General features: G+C 46.9%; 1 protein-coding gene across 1 annotated transcript in view; it reads left to right on the forward strand.

Moving 5' to 3' along the window:
* The window catches only part of MOB1B (MOB kinase activator 1B), a 305,722-nt gene that overhangs the window by 110,391 nt on the left and 172,423 nt on the right, over positions 1–22,908 (forward strand). Inside the window, exon 2 of the mRNA XM_078676405.1 lies at positions 744–910. Within this exon, the coding sequence (XP_078532531.1) occupies positions 744–910 (167 nt within the window). The remainder of the gene's footprint in view (positions 1–743; positions 911–22,908) is intronic.

The raw sequence follows: 22,908 nt of genomic DNA on the forward strand, positions 1-22,908 counted from the left end.
CTATCTGGGTGAATATTGCCCTGGGCTGTCCAATTACCCTACAACCAAGTCTGAGCCCTGACATTTTGAAACTTACCATTAGGGGGCCCGGGGTACTCTTGACTTGTTCAATGTCTATATAAGGGGGACCAAAGGGGGCAGACCTTCACCCATTGTCACACAACACTGGAAGAAATCCTATCTAGCTGCTCGCCCCTCTCTAGAGTGGTTGTTGCAGGGGATTTCAACTGCACTTTTGAGCCCCTGGACACAGAGAATATGCTGGGGGTTGAGGATGAGACAGAAAATGGGCTGTCCTCCCACTAAACGTACCCCTCTCAAAAGATGGACACATCTAGCACTCCAACTCAATGCACTTACTACAGAGTTTGGTTTGAGGGTAACTAACTGTAGAACTCCATCAAACAGCCAGGGGGCAAACACCTACAATAGTTTGTTTCCTGTCACGCATTGACTACATCTTACTAGATGTAAGGCTCTGGGGAGATATGATAGATATGTATGTTGGCACTACCACCGACAGTGATCACAACCCCCTTTGCGCTAATATGAAGTATCTGTGGGCTGTTTATATACACAAATTAGCTGTTTTTGATTTTTCTCTATTTTAAATGTGATTCCAACTCTCAAAATCTTGGAATTGTTTCTTCAAATGGATTTACATAGTTATCTTCAGTATAGGGGACACATGGGCCATGTATCAACACTAGGGTAATACTTAATATTCTTTTTCTTTCTTTCAGTGGTAGCCGCTCTTCGAAAACCTTTAAACCAAAGAAGAATATTCCTGAAGGATCGCATCAGTATGAGCTTTTGAAGCATGCAGAGGCAACACTTGGAAGTGGAAATCTCCGAATGGCTGTCATGCTGCCAGAGGGAGAAGATTTAAATGAATGGGTAGCAGTTAATAGTAAGTTGAAGACCTCGCCCGCAACACATTCAGTAATGGGCCTGGTAATGGTTTGTGATATTTGTTTAAGTTTCTGTGCACAGCTAACTGTTCAGTTTTGTTAACCAGTAACCACTGAAGTTACTACATCAAGCATATCTTCATTGTAGAAACACTGAAGATTATATATGGTGACAATCTTACCCCCGCTGTATCCAAACTGACTTTGGCAACTTCAGTTTTACTCTAATTGTCCCATTTAATTGTACTTTGAAGTTGAATGCGTGCACTTTTCTGACAGCATTATGCCAAGCAATCTAACATATACTTATTGATCATAAAAATCTGTACTTGTGGATCAGGCATGATCTGCCGAATGTGTAAGTGTGGAAAAAAATGCTAGTAAAAAATGGGGATTCATGCTCAATAAGTGATTTCATAATTGAAGAGCTGGCTAATTATTTTAGTCATAAGATAATGGTCATCTTATCATTTGATATATTTAGGTATGTATTTAGGTTTCCTTTATTTCCAGGGCAGTTTAGTTGAGGTGCTCTCTAAAGTTAAAACCATTAATCAAGCAGCGACCAGTGCCACGTTTCTTTGGCTTTTACTCTACTAACTAAGTATTTAACAGTCTAGATTAGCGTAATTGTATTAGAGGAGTAAGATACAATGTTAGGAATTCATGGTAATTATTTTAATTTTTTTATACATTTTTATTGGTATTTTTCACATTGACAACATATAACATGTATTTTATTTTGAAGGTTTTATATAGCGCGGGCTAGACCAGGAGGTATCAGAGCTTTTTACATGAGCATCAGATCATAGTTACAGGTTACATCGTTACAAAGGTTACACAGTTATTAGAGCATGGCAACATAGTTACTTGTAAGGTCGAGATAAACAATAAGCACAAATACGTAAGGGGAAAAGCAGGCAAGGTTAGAGATTCAGGGGAGGGGGTAGGAGCAGGGGAAGTAGACAGATAATGAAGGGGGGAAAGAGGAGGGGAGGGTGAGACACAGCATGGTAAGAGGAGGGGAAGGGTGACTGGGACACAAACCGGTAGACGAGTCAAAGCAATGTCCAAAGTCCAGTGAGCTGTGATCCCCAGGGGAAGTGGTATCACTTCCCCATCTCTGTTGCGCGAGGCTCCCTTTACGCAGTGGACTCTCTGAGGGGTCTCAGACTCCAAGGTCTACATACTGGACCCTTGCCCAAAAAGGGGAGAGGGAGTGCTTTGGCAAGGTGTGCCATACCATACCTCAAGTGTGAGTGGGTCCCTTGGCGCAGTGGACTCTCTCAGCGGGTTCGCTGAGACTCCAGAGTATAAATATTGGATCTTTCCCCAACAAGAGGGGGAAGGAGTGCTTGGTCAAAGGGCACAAAGGACAGGGGGCTAGGCAGAGTAGCACGCAAGGGGAGAGATTCAGGGAAGAGGGAATGGGAGCTAGGGAAGTAGACGGAGAGAAAGAGTACTAAATGGGAGCATATTTAATTAATGAGTTTTGTATAGCGATGGTTAGACCCGAAGGAATCCGAGCGCTTTACATGAGGAACAATAATCTTGCAATTCACATCAGTTAAAAGTTAGATAAGTATCAAGAAAAGCATTTAAAGAACATAGGGGACAAGGTGGATGGAGTGAGGAAGGGTGAGGGGATAGGGTAAAGGGGTAGGAGGAAGATAGTATGTAGAGACTAGGGGAAAATCTGCCCAAGGTCCGGCTGGGTAGGTGATGGCAGAGGGGGGGGGGGGAGAGTCCACAACCAATCACCTTTTTTAGCTATCTGGTAGCTCCACCGGGCAAATCGCTTGGTCTCCACAGTCTGGGTTAAGTTCCGCAGGTTCAAGTCCTGATATGTAAGCAGGTTAAGGGGGATAGGTTCAAGGTCTGGTCAATGTCCAATTATTGTCCCAGGGAAGTAAAACAACGTGAGGGACCACTATGCCTACCATCTTGGGGTCAGGCAGGGGACTGTCTTGCCCCTTCATTGATCCAGTATCCCCGGATCAGCAGGCCAGTCGGATATTGCCCCAATCCTAGGAAGTAACAGGGATTTGCACCTTGCGCAGAGTGTCCATGGAGCCTAATGGCGATCAGTTTCATGCCCATGGGGCTCATTTTCGTCCTAATAGCCTGCCAAATGGAGATGCCCAGGTCGGTCTCACCCCCATGAAGAACACAGTTGCCCCCAGTAGGCCCAGGACCCTCAATACTGTACTCGGGACTTCCTTGTGTTTTCCCGCCGAAGGACCCAGAGCGTAGGCCCACACAAACTCTGGTCTCTCCCATCAGATTCACACTTGCAGGATCCAGGTCCGTGCTGACGCTGCCACAGTAATCCTTGTACTCAGCACTTCCTTGCCACCTCAGCCACATTTCTCAGCAATATAGCTATCTCAGGGGGGGGGAGGGGCCTCGCACACTGGCATCCGATCTTGCCTTTAATTGCCCCCGGATTCGTCCGCAGTAGGGCGAGGCAGCTTCTTGAGACGCTTGTCTCCCCCTACGTCTAATTAAGGCTTGTGCTGTTACCTATCTGGCAGGAGATTGCATTTCCTTCCGTTTTATCACTAGGTAGGGCTTGGCACTGGGCAGTCTATAATATTTCATCAGGTGCTCAAGTGGATGTTTGCGCTGGCAGTTGCGGATGAGTTAGTCCGGATTTGAGACACTAGTCTTCTAGACAAAATGGCCGCCCGTAGTTACGGCGCTGTAGTATTCGCCAATTGTGGGAGGTCCACCGCGATCTAGTGCCGCTTCAAATATATATGTTATTTTTATACAGCAGCGGCATTTGTCTCCCAATGCGTGCAATATTAAGGGGGTATCTTTACGGAGCCTCCGTTCTGTGTGGCTCTTGCAAGGATCCCAGCCTATGAGGTTTGGCTGCTGGTTTTTATAGCTTTTTCGAAGGGTTCATGTGCCTTTGCAAAATTTAACATAAAACATATAGGTACTGGCGCTTGTTCTAGGGGTGACCGTCAGCCTGGTAGGAGTGATCGAGTCTGATGTCTATCCAGCCCACCTGTCTAGTCAACTAATCCAACGTGAAAGTGTATATATGGGAGCGTGAAGGATTAAGAAGGGGGCGGGGTGGGGTGGGGTGGGGTGTCCTGCTCTCGTTGATCTTTTCGTAAGTGGACCCTCTGGTTAGTACAGGCTGTGTTTTTTTCATGGGGGTTCGTAGGGGTCTAGGAATTTGTCCAAAGCTGCCCACATCCCCCTGTTGGGGTTCTTCCATGGTGAGTTTCTTAACGTTTGTCCAGTCTGTAATGGCTCACATACTTAGAAGGGGGCTGTCCCCTGCTAACTATCACTATCCTCATTGACACCACCCTGACATGTAGAATCTGCAAAACTTCTATTCAGAATTAGAATTTCTCCTGTAAGAATTTCCTGTAGAGCATAAGACTAGCACCTTCCACCCAACAAGAAGAAAAGAGCCTATGGCCTACCTCTTCTTTTTGTGCTCATCATCCAAGGAATTCTTATCTCTGCTTATATTTATTTTCCCAATGCACCCTGAAAACCACATCATAACATTACTTGCGAGTCTTGCATTTCTGTTGCTTTTTAAAGTCTTCTACTTTTCGAGTACTGGTACATACTGTTAAGTTCATCCCTTAAAACAAGAAATCGGTTGTGCTCACAATATATATTAATTTAATAGGTAGAATTTATAATAATTTCTGATGGATACTTATAAGCGTTGATTCCTCCCCATTAAATATATTTCCCCAATGACTCAGTGCATCCGGATGTTTTTCATAGCAGTGCTACAATGCACTGCTATGTGGAGCTGTGTCTCTCTGTTGGGCATTGTTCCGGCCCTGGAAGTGACAAAGCAGAGCTGCATATAGCGCTGAAACAAGTTACTTTTTTCCCCTGCATCTTCAAACGCAGTCTGGAGCTTGGCTCACACTTTTGTCGATCTTTCACCATTTTTCAAAACTAATTCCGGGCTTCAAGGCAAATAAATCCCTTCCTAAAACTAAAGCCTTCAAACCATACTGTGACTGCAGAAAACAGATGTTGGATACAGGCATCATTCCAAATTTCAAGTCATGTAATGAGTGCAATCTCATGCACCTGAAGGTGATCCGGGATAGTAAAGCTAGGCTGTACTTTGTCAAACACAGGAAGAAGTCACAAGCCTTGTGAAAGTCCCGCTTTTGCTTCAAGTTGAGAGCCCAAACCCTCTCTCAAAGGTGGTTCTGCAAGAAGTTTTCTTCGCAGTCCAGGTCCTCCAGTAAGTAGAAGTCCAAGCATTAACATAGGAGGGTGAAGAGGGAATTGACCCCATCCCGCCAGTCTCTTTTCTTACGTGAAGTCACAAAGGCATAATGGTGCTGATAGATCTCGTTCTTGATTGAGGAGTGGATCGTGCACTTGATACTGATGTCCTACATGTACTTCCTTCGCCTTTGGTGGCGCTACAGTAGGTCGAGGCCTTTAAGTGGGATATGATGCATATTATTGCAACTCTTCCTTTTCCCTATGGCGTGCCTTTGGACCCCAAGGATCACAAGGGGCCCTCAGTCAGATCACCTCCCGCTGATCTCTCCTCTGCATCATCTGAACCCCAGTGGACCTGTCTGTTTCAGCACCCACTCTTGTGCAGACTTTACACTGGCTCCCACGTCCATGTGGTTTCTTCCTTCATTGATACCACCAGAGTAGAATCCTATACCAACACTGGTGTCTGACCCAGACTGAGTTTGCCCTCTGAATCCACTACAGCGCTATATATATATATATATATATATATCGAACACTATGTTAAATTTCTGACATGATGCGCAAACAAAATACACCATTTGGAAGCCAAACTATCATATTTTTTATTGTATTTTTATTTTGGGGCCTAGCATTGGGCACTTTTAATCGTCATTTGTCTGCTCATTCTGCCTATTTGCTTTTGCTGAACCAACCGTTCTTACTTGCGATGCCACAGTGGGACCTTAACTTGGTCTTGATGTTTCTCCTGTGTACTCCCTTTGAGCTGAGGCATAGTTGCTTGTTGCGTCTGCGTACCCTACAGACTGTCTTATCTGTTGCGGTCACTTCAGCTCGTTGTGCGAGTGAACTCCTGGCACTGTCACTGCAACTACCCTGCACCACCATTTTTCGGGCAGACTGATGCTTACAGCTCGGATGGCCTTATTCCTTAAAGTTGTGACTCCCTTCCACATAAGGCAATCCATCACTCTCCCAGGGTGTTTTGCCCTGCCTCATCCTTTGAAAGGAGAGTTCCATCGCTTGGACCATCAACGAGTTTAGAGCGCTTATGTTGAGCGTATCAAGGACCCATCCGGTAGACTATTACATTTTTGTGGGGTTTGGTGGGGCCAAGATGGCAAAGTTGGTGCAGAATAAGACTCCATTGAGGAGAATAGTCTTCTGTATTAAGATCTGTTACCCACTGTCCAAAAACCAGACTCCGTAGGTCTGAGAGCCCACTGCACCGGGCTAAAGCTGCCACCATTACCTTCACGTGGAGTCCCTGTCCTTGACATCTGTCAGGCCGCACACCTTCCAGAAACACTACTGCCTTGACATCCTCCTCTGGCGGCGAGGGCATTTCGTTTGATGGTCCTGCTGGACTTATTGAACTGTGCCCAGTCCACAGATCCTCTACCTTTGGGAGGTACTGCTTTGGTATCAATTCTGAAGGTGAGTCCTCTGCAATTAGAAGGATAAATCAGAAGAACATGTTACTTAGCTTAAGGTAACACTTTTTCTGTTGGTGGATAGTCTAACTGCATATTCATCACTGTCCTCTCATCTCTCCGTTGTGTGGCAGGATATTTTCTTACAATTTAAAAAGGTCACAAACTAGAGATCTGCACACTAGTACTAGCAATTGTTTTGTGCTCTGCGTCAAATGTTGCTTAAAGAGCCAAGCAAGAAATTGATGTCCGTCCTGTGGTGGCATTTATATGCACAAAGAAAGACCACGTGGAGCTGCACTGTGCCACTAGCACAGTGCGGGGGCACTGCTATGAAAAACATCTGGATCCAGTCTGGCACTTCAAATATTTTAAAGGTGAAATCTGTGATTTGAGTATCCACTAGAAAGATCATTACCAAAGATAAGTAACTTATTCATAAAACCTGCTATTCGATCTAGGATCAGGGATCTATTCGCGAGTTGAGATGCTCATTCCAGCTGCAAGCATAGCAGGTAGGAATGATCAAGGCGATTTTTAAATCCTATTAGCTTGCTAGAGCTTTAGCTTTTCCGGATTGCTTCCTCTAGTGCAAAATAAAGCTGTACTCTAAGCTAAAGGGTTAATCCCTGTATTTAGTCTTACTATCTCCTAAAACAACATCCTTCCTTTGGTAGTGTACATGTAAGAAGGACTTCACTAAACAAATGTCTCATTGTTGAAGACTATTTCTTCATTGCTTTATTTCCCTAGGAAAAGAGGACCATCCGAAGTACTTCAATCTCTAACTAGTGAAGAAAACACCATCCCCCTTTTTTTTCTTTCCTTTTTTTTAGGCCTGTTTTAAAGAATGAGACGATAGGAACCCAAAATAAACGGCAAAAAACAGTGTACTAATTTATGGCACCAAACAGGGATGAGATTCCAGTCCCCATGTAATCAGGCCAAGGATCTGTGTAATTGGAGATAATATTGTAGTCTCTTGTGTCATAAAATCTACAGGGAGAAAAAGATGAATTAATGGAAACTCTAGGCAGATTCACGAAAGTGATTGTTGCTTAATTCAAAGTAAGTAGATTGATCAAACACTGGGCTGAAACTGCCCCCCCCTTTTTTAACCTGGTGCTAGTTTGGTTTAAGGACTTTTTTTCTATGTAAACGTCCTGCCCTGTTCACAATATCCCATGTGCACGCACCTGTGCCATTGGGTTCTATTAACCCCTTCGCTGCTAGGACTTTTCCCCATCTGTGCTAAGCCTTTTTTTGGCTATTTGGGGTAGTGCGCGCTTAGGCCCCTGTAACTTTTTGACCACATAAGGTATCCACGCCAATTTTATGTCCTTTTCTACCAACATCATGGGGATTCTAAAGGTACACAGGGTTTGTGGATTCCCTTGGAGGGGTCCCAGAAATTAGCCAAAATGCAGCAAATTTCTTTTTTTTTTTAATTGGAAAAACTGGCTACAAATGAAAGCGTCTGGGTTTTTCACTGCAAATGTTATCAAAAAAGGGTTTGTGAGGATGAAATCACCATTTTCCCAGCTTTTAGGGAATGACCGACATTTGTCAGAAAACCAACATTTTGTACAGTTTTGGCATTTTTCTGGGACATAGCCTATTTTTGCTATATTTTTGTGCTTTCAACCTCCTTCCAGTTAATGGTAAAAATGAATGTGAAAGCAATAATGGATCCTGGAAAGGTATACATTTTAGAAAAGTAGACCGAATTCTGAATTTAGAAAGAGGTCATTTGTGTAGATCCATCAAGGTTTCTTTATAGAAATTAACAGTTAAATATTGGAAAAATATGAAAATTAGCTGTAAAAAACAGCCTTTTGTGTCAACGTTTTCACCTGTAACTTCTTGTAATTATGACAGCTCTTGGAAAGCAATATACCATCACATCCGCTGGACCTTCCTGGTTGTGGGGATATATAGGACTTGTAGGTTCACCAAGAAACAGACGAACCCAGAGTCAAAAACTAAATAGCAATTTGCAATGGCTTTTTATTATGTACCGGGTATATAGCAATTGTGTGAAAATGTATACATGGAAAAATCTGTATGACAGACACCTATGTATTTCTGAAATGGGTACAAATTATAGAGTTTAGAAACAGTACATATTTGCACATTTTCAAAATTGGGAATTCTCATACTAGCATGAGAATTATTGGTCATTTTTCAAAATGACTTCTTTTTTACACAATGTCTCATTTGGAAGGCAGAAATGCATCAAAAATCAATAGGTATAACAGTTGCTTTACAAATCTGAATTACCCTAAGTCTCCCGATACAAAATGGTACCTCACTTGTGTGGGTAGGCATAGTGTCCACGACCGGAAAGGGCTCAAAACCCAATGTGAACACACCCCACATTTTCATGAAGAAAATTTACCCTTGTTTTGCGAAGTGTGTAGCTGTCGTTTTTTAACCCTAGCTCTGCCGGCAGCTAGGGAAACCTAGCAAACCTATACATTTTTTTTAAAAGTAGACACCCAGGGGAAGCCAGGATGGGGTGACTTGACTGTCTCCCACCAGGTTCCGTTACCCAGAATCTCTTGTAAACCTAAATAATTGTCAAAAAAGCCACATTTTCCACACATTTCTGTGGTGGAAAGTTCTGGCATCTGCATGGATCCAGAAATTTCCACCCACCCCGCGTTCCCCAAAGTCTTCCGAGAAAAATGGTCCCTCACTTGTGTGGGTCGGCCTTGTGCCTGCAACAGGAACCGGCGCAAAACACAACGTGGTCACACCTCAATTTCGCAGTGAAAAATGACCCTTTTTTTGCAAAGTGCCTAGCAGTAGTTTTTTAACCCTAGCTCTGCTGCCACCTAAGGAAACCTAGCAAACCTATACATTTTTGAAAACTAGATACCCAGGGGAATCCAGGATGGGGTGACTTGACTGCCGCCCACCAGCTTCTGTTACCCAGAATCCCTTGCAAACCTAAGAAATTGTCCAAAAACACATTTTCCCCACATTTCTGTGGTGGAAAGTTCTGGAATCTGCGTGGATCCAGAAATTTCTACCCACCCCGCGTTCCCCAAAGTCTTCCGGGACAATGATACCTCACTTGTGTGGTTTGGCATAGTGCCTGCGACAGGAAAAGGCGCAAAACGCAACGTGGTCATAACTCAATTTCACTGGGAAAAATGACCCTTTTTTGGCAAAGTGCCTAGCTGTAGTTTGTGAACCCTAGCTCTGCCGGCACCTAGGGAAACCTACCAAACCCACACATTTCTGGAAAGTATACACCCGGGGGCTTCCAAGGAGGTATGGCTTGCGTGTATTCCCCAACGTTTCCTTACCCAGAATGCCTTGCAAACCTCAAATTTAGCTGAGAAAAAAAATCATTTTTTTCACAGTTTTGTGTGGGAAAGTGTGGCATTACCGGGCTCACACAAATTTCCTACCACCCTGCGTTCCCCCAGGTCTCCCAATAAAAATGGTGCCTCACTTGTGTGGGAGGCCAAGTACCCGCGACATGCAAGAGCACAAAACATTTTGAGGCAACATCAACATTGCCTATCAAAAAAAGTTTTGGGCCCTTGCCTGTCGCGGGTACTTGAGCCTCCCACACAAGTGAGGCGCCATTTTATATTGGGAGACCTGGGGGAACGCTGGGTGGTAGGAAATTGATGTGAGCCCGGTGATGCCACACTTTCCCACACAAAAATGTGTGAAAAAACTGATTGTTTTTTTAAGCTAAAATTGAGGTTTGCAAGCGATTCTGGTTAAGAGAAAGTTGTGGTATCCATGCAAGCCATACCTCTTTGGAAGCCCCTGGGTGTCTAGTTTTCAGAAGTTTGTGGGTTTGGTAGGTTTCCCTACATGGCCGCCGAGCACGGGACCAAAAACCCAGGTGACCTCCCTTGCAAAACCTAATCGTTTTGACACAATTATGTGTTTAATTTTGCAGCGTGGATTTTTGGCACAATATTGCAAGGAAAATGTTAGACATTTTTAAGTTTGCAGGACATTGTGGCTAAAATAACTTGTTGGAATTCACAAGAGAGACGTCACCATGTACTCCCATTGGTTAACAATAATATCTACATTTGGTAGGTTATTCTTAGATGGAATGTACACCTTGACAAAGATTCCAGCACAGCTATCGATTCCTCAAACACACACACATACTGGTTGGATTTGGCGCGAGTGATGGTTCAGTACATAAAATTTGAATAACGAGATTTCACCAAAATGAAATGCACTGTCAATTAAATGCACAAAAACCGAACCAGTGACTCGCAGTTCGTGAGCTGTAAAGCCACGACAAGGCACCAACCGTTTTACAGGCCATTCACGCACCTTTCATACCTGATGCACACAAGACCATTCACATAAACAGGCACCAAACCAACACATTACAATATTCACAAAAAAGGACAAGATACACCCTGCTTCAGAAAGACAAAAAAACAATATTACTGCACAGCCATCTAATCCTCCAGCACACACACATACTGGTTGGATTTGGCACGAGGGTGAGTGATGATTCAGTATATACAATTGTATTAGCAAGTCATTTCACAAAAATGAAATGCACGGTTAATAATTGAAAGGACGAGAAACTGAACCATTGACTCACAGCTCGTGAGCTGTAAAGCCCGACAAGGCACCAACCTCTTCATACACCTTTCATACGTGTGACACATTCAAAACATTCACCCCGCCAGCCGTGGACCCATCACATTACAACGCTCACACCAGCAGACAGCGCCATTCAAGGGCCCATCACTTTCACACGCCCACATTCCTGACACAGCAAGTACACAAACTGATGGATTGCGTGGAGTGGCGCTCAGCTAGCAGTGTGTGTAGTGACTACTCACACACCGCCAGCTGAGCGCCAGTCCACGCACACCGCCAGCCAAGCGCCAGTCCACGCGCACGGCCAGCCAAGCGCCAGTCCACGCGCACGGCCAGCCAAGCGCCAGTCCACGCGCACGGCCAGCCAAGCGCCAGTCCACGCGCACGGCCAGCCAAGCGCCAGTCCACGCGCACGGCCAGCCAAGCGCCAGTCCACGCGCACGGCCAGCCAAGCGCCAGTCCACGCGCACGGCCAGCCAAGCGCCAGTCCACGCGCACGGCCAGCCAAGCACCAATCCACGCACACTGCCAGCCAAGTGCCAGGCTCCACATACATTTAGAATTTTTTAAACAAAAAAAGACAAATTGCAAATAGATACAAATCTAATAACACAAAATCTGAAACTAAATATATTGCACTAATGCCATCCTTGAAACAAAATACAAATTTTTGAACAATACAGACCAGGCAGTTCACTTTAACACTCATGGATATTCCCAAAAATGATTTTGTGTGTTACGCCCTATTACAAGCAGGCGCACACAGCCCAGGGTTACACCCCGGGCAGAAAAGACTGGTCTCCTTCCGCAGACCTCTTCGCCAACAGACTCTACATTTCCTAGTGGGAAAGTCTTTTGTAGATGTGGGAGGAATGTATTCAGGAAAGTGGAGATCTTTCAATCAAACCACATCCTCCACCACTCCAAATCTAGGAACACTTGCCTGTTACACAACAACAAGGCTAGCTATCACAGAGTGCTGAAACTGAAGACTTTGACTCCGGAGAACACTCCTTGAACCCAATAAAAGCATTGAAAGTTGCTAAGTTGAAAAAATGGATGGCCAACTTCTTAAACCAAACATATGCCTTTCGAATAGCAGTGTAAGGTTCCAACCTCTGATCTACTCTGTCAACACCACCCATGTGCTGATTGTAGTCTAGAATGCACACAGGTTTGTGCACTTCAGCAACCTGACCCCAAACAGGCACAGGTGAAGTACTCTCATCATGGATGGTAGTCCGCATGTACACATCACTCCTGTCCACAATTTTTACAGCTAGTACATCACTACGCAAAGAACTGCACTGACCCATCTGAATTTTTTTGCAAACAAGCTCTTTCGGATAACCTTTGCGGTTAGAGCGGTTTGTGCCACATGCAAAAGTGTCCACTTTAAACAATTCCTTAAATAATTGCACTGCAGTGTAGAAGTTATCAAGGTACAAATGGTGGCCTTTGTTAAACAGTCTTCTAGCAAGATCCCACACAATTTTCTCTGAAACTCCAAAAGTGGACGGACAACCAGGGGGGGTCAATAGTGGAATCTCTACCAGTGTGTACACTAACATTAAAAACATATCCTGTCCTACTCTCAGACAACATATACAGGTTAATTCCATAGCGTGCCCTTTTGCTAGGGATGTACTGCCTAAAAACTAAACGACCCTTGAACAAAACCAAAGACTCATCAATAGATATTTCTTTTCCTGGAATGTATATCTCTGAAAATTGATCTATAAAGTGATCAAGAACAGGCCGGTTCTTAAAAAGACTGTCACTGCCAGGGTGACTATGTGGCAACGCCAAAGAATTATCAACAAAATGCAGCATGCTTAGCAAAAGTAAATACCGATCATGAGTCATAACTGCAGGAAATATAGCTGTTGCCATCAAGGGGCTGGAAGACCAATATGAAGCCAGGTTCGGCTTCCTTTGCAAACCCATCAATAAAGTCAAACACAAAAACTTCTTAATCTCTTCCAGATTTGTGGGAGACCACCGGGTAGCTCTAGAGTGGGGCCTAAGTTTGTCACTGTTGTCCCTCAAAAACTGTTGAGCATACAAATTAGTCTGCTCAACAATCTCACCCCAAAATACATCATCCATAAATAACTGAAAATACTGTATAGGCAAAACATTTTCACAATCCACTCTACACCCTGCATCACCGCTAAAGGCATGCAACACCGGCTGCACCATGTTTGGATCAACCCAGAGTCCAGCACTTCCAGTAGGAAGCCTAGCAGCCTCAGGCTGCAATCCAGTTGCCTCTTGCGCCATCGGCACAGCAGTATCCTCCTCTAAAACAGGCACTTCATCTGCACTGAGAGAACCTTCATCTTCCGATGATTCCATGTGGAGAGAGAACTCACTGCCAGAATCTTCCCCTCCCTCCTCTCCCTCAGACGCACTGTCAGTCTCATAATCCGGCTCAGAGGAAGATTCAAGAAGCATACCAACCACCTGCTGAGCAGTCATTCTACTGCTAGCCATATTGATTACTAATAAAGGTAACTTGTCAAACAAGTCAACAACAACAAACACTTTGTAAAATAAGTAATAAACCAAATGCACCTTTATCAAAAATACCTGTTCGAGGCATGTGGGCTGCTAAATTCATATCTTAGCATTAGATCGCCGCCTAGTGTTGGGCTCGGATGATTGCACATTGTTGTCCTGGAAGAGTCTTCGAAGTATCCTGAGATAGGTGGCTCCTCCCCTGGACTACAGTGCGCATGGGCATCGGCTCCATCCCCAGATTGTTTTTTTCCGCCATTGGGTTCGGATGTGGTCTCGACGTCTTACTGTCGGAACCAAGTAAAACTACCTTTTAGCGGCCAAAAGGCCTCGATTTTCTTGCGTCGGTATTGTCTGCGCACGGTCTCGAGTCTTCCGTCTCTTGGAGCCGGAATAAGCGGAGTTTTCTTCGCTCTCTGAACTTTGAGGCCTTCTCATCGCGACACGACTGCAAGCCTTTACGGACATGGAGCGGAGCCCGTTTAAGTACTGCCCGCTCTGTGGGTCCAAGTACCCACACATCGATCTACACCCCGTGTGTAACAAGTGCCTTTCGCCGGACCACGACGACGGCAAGTGCAAGGCCTGTGCACAGTTCCGCTCCAAGAAAACTCTCAAGCTTCGGCGCGCGGTGCGCTTGGAAGCTAGGCAAGCGGCCCCGGATCCGGAGAACATCTTCGGCGACCAGGAAGAAGAGGTCCAGGGTCACCATCTACAAATCTCCCCATCACAGACGGAGGTCGAGGCGGATCCGGGAGGCGACGACGGAGTCGCGGGTCAAGTCCTCGAATACGTCGAAGAGGTAGGAGACGACGATGAGATTTATGGGGCCACGGCAGACAGCTCGGGGGACGAGCTCTGCCCTGAAGGTTACGAAGATGCCGACCGGGACACTGGATCGCCTGTCGGCCTTACCCAGGACCCGTTGCCGCAAGCCACAGCCCCGCCTTCAGGCCCAGCTACGGACTCACTTGCTGGGCACGCTGTTTCGAAACCGAAACTGAAACCATCGGGGTCGTCAACACCCAAAATGGCCGACCCGAAATCGAAACTGAAACCTAAGGACTCGAGTGTCCCTAAGATGGCTGCCGTGCCAGTGAAGAAATCGGTGCCCGTCACCCCATCGGCTCCGTCGACCTCCGGTCCGCAGAAGCCGAGGAAGTCTGTCGATTCCGATGCTCCAAAATCGACGCCCGAGGAAGGGGCCTCCAAGAAAGATGGTCGGCACGGATCAGCGGCTACGGCGCCGTCCAAGCCCGCCAAGGTCGGCTCCAAAGAGGCTACGCACAAGAAGTCTGCGCCCCGGCCTCAAGAATCGGAGGTGCCGAAGACGGTTTCCGCGCCCAAAACGCACAAGGCCCACGAAGAAGTCGGATCCGAGGGACCGCTCAAAGCATCCTTGTCGGCGACGAAACCCACTGGCAGTGTACCGTCCCCCATTGCGGAGTCACTGCAGAGAATCAGGGAGAAAGCCTTTGCTCCATCGGCTCCGATGCCATCACCGCAGCCGCAAAAGGACACTCCGGCAAAGCCTTCTGGAAAACTCCTCTTTCTCTTGCCACCTAAGGAGGCGCCGAAAGCGTTTTCGACGAAATCGGCTCCGAAACAGGGTTCCTCGCTGGCTGACCCTCTTCCACGTCGTGTACTCGAATCGGAAGACGATTCAGAGCAGTTCATCGATGCTGCCACCGGCAAGCTGACACTCTATAAAAGGAAGATCACTTCTGAGCCGGTGGACTCCTACATCATCCCACTGAAGAAAAAGAGGGTGCCCCTTGACGCCTCAGGCCTCACGGAACCGATCCAGCCTCCTCCAAGACGGAGCCCCACTCCCTCCCCAGAACACTCTGTGGGTGAGGGGTATGATGAGGATGAGCAGTACAATTTCCCTATCGATGAACCTGATGTACAACCGGATTCATACGATGACACTGGTGACCAGAACACCCAAGGTGTGGGCCAAGACCCGCAGACCTTTAATGCACGTGCATCCCCGACTGAGGACTCAGCAGGATTTCATGCACTAATTGAAAGGGCGGCGGCCAATCATGATGTGGACATGCATGCCGACCCGGTTGAGGAAGACTTCCTTTTCGACACCTTTGCAATATCTGAAAGGACAGTAAAAACACTTCCTATGCTGAAAGGTGTCCTCAAACATGCTGGGGACATTTTTAAGGAGCCTACGAGGGCGAGAGTGGTCAACCCTCGCATTGAAAAGAAGTACAGGCCTGCACCTGCGGACCCCGCCTACATCCGGGGACAATTGCCACTGGACTCTCTTGTGGTTGCCAATGCCAGGAAACGTGCCAACTCCCAGACAACGGGTGAAGCTCCTCCCCCGGATAAGGAGTCCAAAGTGCTAGAGGCAGGAGGCAAGAGAGTAGCTGCACAGGCAGCAAACTTTTGGCGCATCGCCAATACACAGGCGCTCCTGGCGCGTTACGATAGGGCGCACTACGACACCCTAGAACAGGTTATACAACACCTGCCCCCACAGTTCCAAGAAGGCACCAAAATGCTTATTGAGGAAGGAAAGCTAATATCAAACGCAGCCATCAAGTGTGCACTTGACGCTGCGGACACAGCTGCTAGGGCTATCAACACTAGCGTTATGCTGAGAAGACAAGCGTGGCTCCGCATCTCAGGGTTTAAGCAGGATATTCAGACAACAATTCTTAATCAGCCAGTCAATCCTGATAGTCTGTTTGGTCCGGATGTTGACACCACCCTAGAGAAAATAAAGAAAGACACAGAAACTGCTAAGTCTATGGGGGCCCTACAGTCCCAACAGTTTCGTGGCAGCAATTTTCGTCGCTCAGGTGCACGTGGCGTCACCAGAGGACAAATGGGTCAACAATCCCAGTTCTCCAAAGGTGGGGCGCAATCCTCGTTCACTAAACAGAACAAGGGAGGTTACAGGAATAACAGCAACAGAGGTCGCGGCAGAGGAAACAGCTCCCGCACCTCTACTCCAAGCAAACAGTGACTCTCTGTCACTGCCCCCCGACCACCTAACACCTGTCGGGGGGAGACTGCAGCAGTTCCTGCCCGTCTGGAGAAACATCACCACAGACAGGTGGGTGCGACAACTAGTCCAGTATGGTTATTGCCTAGAGTTGAAATCCACTCCACCCAACATCCCACCAAGGCAAAGGCCTATGTCCGCAGAGCACTTGCACTTATTGCAGCAGGAAGTGGTGGCGATGCTGCAAAAAGGCGCAATCGAGCTCGTGCCGGTGGGGGAGGAAGGCACAGGGGTATATTCCCTGTACTTCCTTATTCCAAAGAAGGACGGTTCTCTCAGGCCCATTCTCGATCTACGTCCCCTCAACCTGTACATACTATCGGAACATTTCCACATGCTTACACTGCAGCAGATTCTTCCCTTGCTAAACCAGGGAGACTTCTTAGCAACCTTAGATCTCAAGGATGCTTATTTCCACATTCCACTACACCCGTCACACAGGAAATACCTCAGGTTCACTATTCAAGGCAGGCACTACCAGTTCAAAGTCCTACCCTTCGGAGTCACAACAGCCCCGAGGGTGTTCACCAAGTGTCTAGCGACAGTGGCGGCGCACCTCAGGAGGCAGAATATCCATGTCTACCCCTACCTAGACGACTGGCTCGTACAAGCCAAGTCAGAGCAACAGTGCGCCGCAGACATGTCGACTACAATTCGCCTGCTTCACGATCTGGGTTTCTCCCTGAACTACCCAAAATCGCATCTTCAGCCGGCACATGTCCGGCAGTTCCTGGGTGCTACGATCAACACCCTGACAGCCATGGCTCAGCCAAACCAAGTCAGAATCGACAGCATTCAGTCGCTGATCCAACGATTCAGACCACGACACTCCCTGCCAGCGAGAGTGTTCATGCAGTTGATAGGCATGATGGCCTCCTGCATCTTCATAGTCCCTCACGCACGGTTGCATATGCGCCCGCTCCAGGAGTGCTTAGCGAATCAGTGGACACAGGCTCGTGGGCAATTGACAGACCTAGTGTTGGTTACCAGTCGGGCATACGACTCTCTGCATTGGTGGACTCCACACAACCTTTGCAAGGGCCGACTGTTCCAAGAGCCTGTGCCGCAGATTGTCCTGACAACGGACGCATCTCTCCAGGGATGGGGAGCTCATGTGCTCACTTACACAGTGCAGGGACTATGGACGACGCAGCAACAGAAGATGCACATCAACTATCTGGAACTGATGGCAATCTTCATGGCGCTCAAGTCCTTCATTGTACATCTGAGCAACAAGGTCGTGCTAGTCCGGACGGACAACATGACCGCGATGTACTACATTCAAAAGCAGGGAGGCACCCACTCGCCACAGCTGTCTCATCTGGCTCAGAGCATGTGGAAGTGGGCCATTCAGAGGAACATTTTCCTCATGGCAGAACACCTCCCAGGAAAGGACAATCAGATGGCGGATCTGCTCAGCAGATACAGCCATCAGATGCACGAGTGGGAGATACACCCTTCTGTTCTCCACCCGTACTTCCAGCAGTGGGGTCATCCGGAGATAGACCTGTTTGCCACAAAGGAGAACGCAAAATGCCGACTCTTTGCCGCCAGGTTCCCTCACCCACAGTCGCAGGGGAATGCGATATGGATGAACTGGTCAGGCAAATTTGCGTACGCTTTTCCGCCAGCCCCTCTAATACCGCTGGTCGCAAGAAAGCTAAGGCAGCACTCCATGACTCTCATCCTGGTTGCTCCAACGTGGGCACGCCAGGCTTGGTACACCACGTTCCTCGAACTCTCAGTGGTGCCGCATCAAAGACTGCGCCTCACGCCCAGTCTTTTGACGCAGAACCATGGAGACATTCAGCATCCAGATCCACAACAGCTCAACCTGGCGATCTGGCTCCTGAAGTCCTAGAGTTTGGATACCTTAACCTACCTCCAGAATGCATGAGTATCATCAAGGAGGCGAGGAAACCAACTACTAGAGCATGCTATGCTGCTAAGTGGAAGCGTTTTGTCATCTACTGTACGTCCAATGACATCAACCCACTAGATGCATCTATCCCCAACATCATCTGCTATCTGTTACATCTCTACAAGTGCAATCTGGCGTACACTTCCATTAGGATACATCTATCAGCCATAGCGGCTTATCTTCAGAACAGGCAGCACCTCTCTGTCTTCAGAGTGCCCGCCATTAAAGCCTTCCTTGAAGGTCTGAAGAGAGTCATTCCCCCAAGGACACCACCAGCTCCGGTGTGGAACCTCAACGTCGTTCTCACCAGACTGATGGGACCACCATTTGAGCCACTGCACTCGTGTGAGCTCCAATTCCTTACGTGGAAAGTGGCCTTTCTTATAGCTATTACGTCTCTGAGGCGTGTCAGTGAGCTGCAAGCGCTCACAATACAAGAGCCATTCATTCAAATTCACCCAAATAGGGTAGTGCTACGCACTAACCCTAAATTCCTTCCTAAGGTGGTGTCACAGTTTCATCTAAATCAGACCATTGACTTACCAGCATTCTTTCAAAACCCGCAAACGGTGGCGGAAAGGATGCTCCATACCTTAGATGTACGAAGGGCGTTGATGTACTACATAGACAGGACATAACACTTTCGAAAGACAAAGCAACTCTTTGTTGCCTTCGCACCACAACACAAAGGCAACCCAATCTCCAAGGCAGGGATAGCCAGGTGGATTGTTAAGTGCATCCAGATATGTTATCAGAAAGCGAAGCGCACTTTAACAATACCCCCCAGGGCGCACTCCACACGCAAACTGGGGGCATCCATGGCTTTCCTGGGGAACATTCCTTTGGAGGACATTTGCAGAGCAGCCACGTGGGTCACACCACACACCTTCACAAAACACTACTGTGTTGATGTGCATTCCAAACAGCAAGCTGCTGTAGGACAGGCTGTTCTCAAAACACTTTTTCAGGTTTCTGCAGCTGGCACGGGCAACCGCCGCTGATGGAGGGACTGCTATGTATTCTATGCTAAGATATGAATTTAGCAGCCCACATGCCTCGAACTGAATATGCTACTTACCAGTATGCATCTGTTCTTGGCATGTAGGGCTGCTAACATTCATATCGCCCGCCCTCCTCCCCGGTGCCTGTCGCAGCTGCAGATATACTATTGTATTTATTCATTAGCATGGACATCCTTTACACTTTCACTCCATCTTCTGCCACAATGGCGAAAAACAATCTGGGGATGGAGCCGATGCCCATGCGCACTGTAGTCCAGGGGAGGAGCCACCTATCTCAGGATACTTCGAAGACTCTTCCAGGACAACAATGTGCAATCATCCGAGCCCAACACTAGGCGGCGATCTAATGCTAAGATATGAATGTTAGCAGCCCTACATGCCAAGAACAGATGCATACTGGTAAGTAGCATATTCAATACACTCTAAAACAATAACACTCACTTGCCAGAAGCAGCTAAACTCACCACCATGTATTCTGCACAGACACAGTATGGATCAACAGTATCCCACTACAAAAAGAAAGAGAAAAGAAAATTACACATAAGACAATACAAAACACATCACAAAGATTTTCATGCTCAAAACACTAACTTAATATGCTGCCACTATGAGACCACTTACAAAAAAGTAAGTAAATACAACAAAAATGTTTTTCTTACCAAAAAACTGCAAGTACGCACAACTGCAGATCAACCACTGTTGAAACCGCAAACAGGAATCAAAAGCTTTACACTAGATTAAAAAGGAGAAAAAAGCATTACAATCACATATGCAAATAATGCACCAGCCACCTGCCAAGCTAAGGGGTAGATGGGCATAAGAGTATAAATTAAATATTCACCCCGTAAAAGGGGAGCAGCCCTTGAGGCCACCCCCAAAACAAAAATTAAAAAACACTGGTGTCTAGTGGCTTCTGCCCCCTTGGGGGCAGACGGGCCTAAAACATACTGCTACTCTGCAACCCAAAGAGGGCAGAAATGGTCACAATCATCCTGCCATAAAGGGGAGCAACCCATGTTCAAGGGGCGGCTCCCCAACATAAAAAAAACTTGTGGCCTACTGGCCTTAATAAAAAAAAACAGCCGAACTGCACCTCAAGGTGATACCACAAGGGATGATGGACGGAGCGCATCAGCAAATCTAACTCACCCCCCGTCAACTGATCTGGGTTTCATCCATCATCATTCTTCAGCTCACTCCACCACCACAGTTCAGACATGGCCATATGCAAAGTAGTCTGACCCGGTGCACTTTGATTGCCTTAATTGGCAGGGTATACCCAGACGTGGGTCCCTTTGCCACTGGACTCAAGCTAGCCTGGCTGATGACTGCTGATTAGCCAGAAACCGGTCCCAGGATGGTTGTTTCAGGGCCAGGGAAGACATGGCTTTGCAGGACTGTTCCCATGAGGCACAGGGTCACACATTTGCATATGGTCATGTCTGAACTGTGGTTGTGGAGTGAGCTAAAGCATGCTGATGGATGAAAAATTAAATATGCCCCCCCCCCAGGGGGCAGACCAACCCAAAATATATGCCCCCTAAAGGGGAGTGACACTTGGCCAAGGGGCCACTCCCCACTACATTTATTCAATTGGTCCAGTGGGCCGAATAAATTTATTAAAATTTAAATCAGACCCCCCCCCCCCCCCAGCAGACAAAGCAATTCAAAATGCCCCCAAATGGGGAGCGACCCTTGCCCAAGGGGCTGCTCCCCCAACAAACAAACACTGCCAAAATCAACCAACAACAAAAAATCTCTGGTGTCTAGTAGGCATTCCTGCTGCACGAAATGGTGGTCACAGTCCCATTTGAATAATGAATTTCCCCATACCTGCAGGGCTGAGGAGACCGTAAACAGTCCAGCCATTAGGCACCCTTTGTATTTTTACCTGGGCAGAACTTGATGCTTCTATTCTTCTGACCAACTACTAATTAAATTTAGGAACAATCATACTGGTTCAGTGACCTCCAAAAACATTTTAGGAAAGTGGAGTATTATGCGGTGATGCTGGTTAGGCTTCACCATACAATACTCTCATAATTCTCCAAAGATGATCCTTGCGTTCACAATAATAAATCCTTAGCTCAGTCCTGGTATAGTGGCCAAAAGCAGTCAGGCTTTACTAAAGGAACATATGTTAAGCATTTCAAAGTAGCAACATGGAAGATAAGTATTTGACACCATTCGAAAGAAATCCGACAACAATTTATAAAAATAAAGGTGAATTTTATATTCATTTAGAGACCGCAACAAAGTCAGTCTGATAAGTATAACCAACGTTATGGATTTTAGAAGCAATAGTAAATCAGTGCAAAGCATTACTGCAAAACTTTATCATTCTGGTCAATGGTAATATTTCTGATGACCATGGGTCCCTTGCTGGTCGTGTTACGTGGACCCCAGTGAGAGTAAAGGTGATGCGGGTCCCAGGACCAAGCCACTACAGTCAGTTCGATTTTACCTGGCTCGAAGCTCGGTAAAGATGTGTCCTGGCTGTCCTTGATGTTGAAGCGGTAGCCGCAGGGAGCTGGTTTTGCCACTTACACAGTGCTGTTGAAGAACCGGGTGCAAAACGTCGACACCGAAGCCACTGCTAATACTAGATGAAGATTTTGAAGAGTTCCCTCGAGGTGCAGCGTTGAGCAAAGGTGGCGGTTGTCTGGCTGGCGATCAATGAGTCTTGGCAGCGGTAAGGTCAACCGAAAGCTATTTCGACATCCGGCGGTCTGTGGGAAAAGGTAGCCGCCTGAAACTTGGTGAAGGTCAGGACTACATTTCCCACAATGCACATTACCATCTACTTTTCGGCGATCCCTTGGAGGGCTGCCCGATGGCCAGCGATTCTTTGGTTCCAATACTTTGTTTTTACCTCTGGTGTGCAGGGTACTAGTGCCACTAGTCCAGGGGAGTCTGCAGTTGCCTCTGGCTCTCAAAGGGGTTTTTCTGTCCGGGGGACCCGATCTTTGGTGCAGGATGAGTCCCAGTTGTGCAGTTCCAGGAAGTTTGCCACAGGTGCAGAGCATCCTGCCTTTACTTTGTGCAGATCCTATTGTTGCAGACAGGGGTCTCCTCTTTGTCATGTGTTGTAAGTCATATAAGAACTGACATTGTGGTGTTAGGGGTAGCCTTTAAATCCTAGAATTAAGGGCGTTAGAGGTGTGGGTGCAAGTGGCCAATAGGCTACTACCGTCAGCGGCTAGTCTACCTTGAGGTGAACACATCAGGTTGTCCCCTTTTCTACCCA

This window comes from Lissotriton helveticus, chromosome 2_1, assembly GCF_964261635.1.
Source record: "Lissotriton helveticus chromosome 2_1, aLisHel1.1, whole genome shotgun sequence".
Taxonomy (NCBI): domain Eukaryota; kingdom Metazoa; phylum Chordata; class Amphibia; order Caudata; family Salamandridae; genus Lissotriton; species Lissotriton helveticus.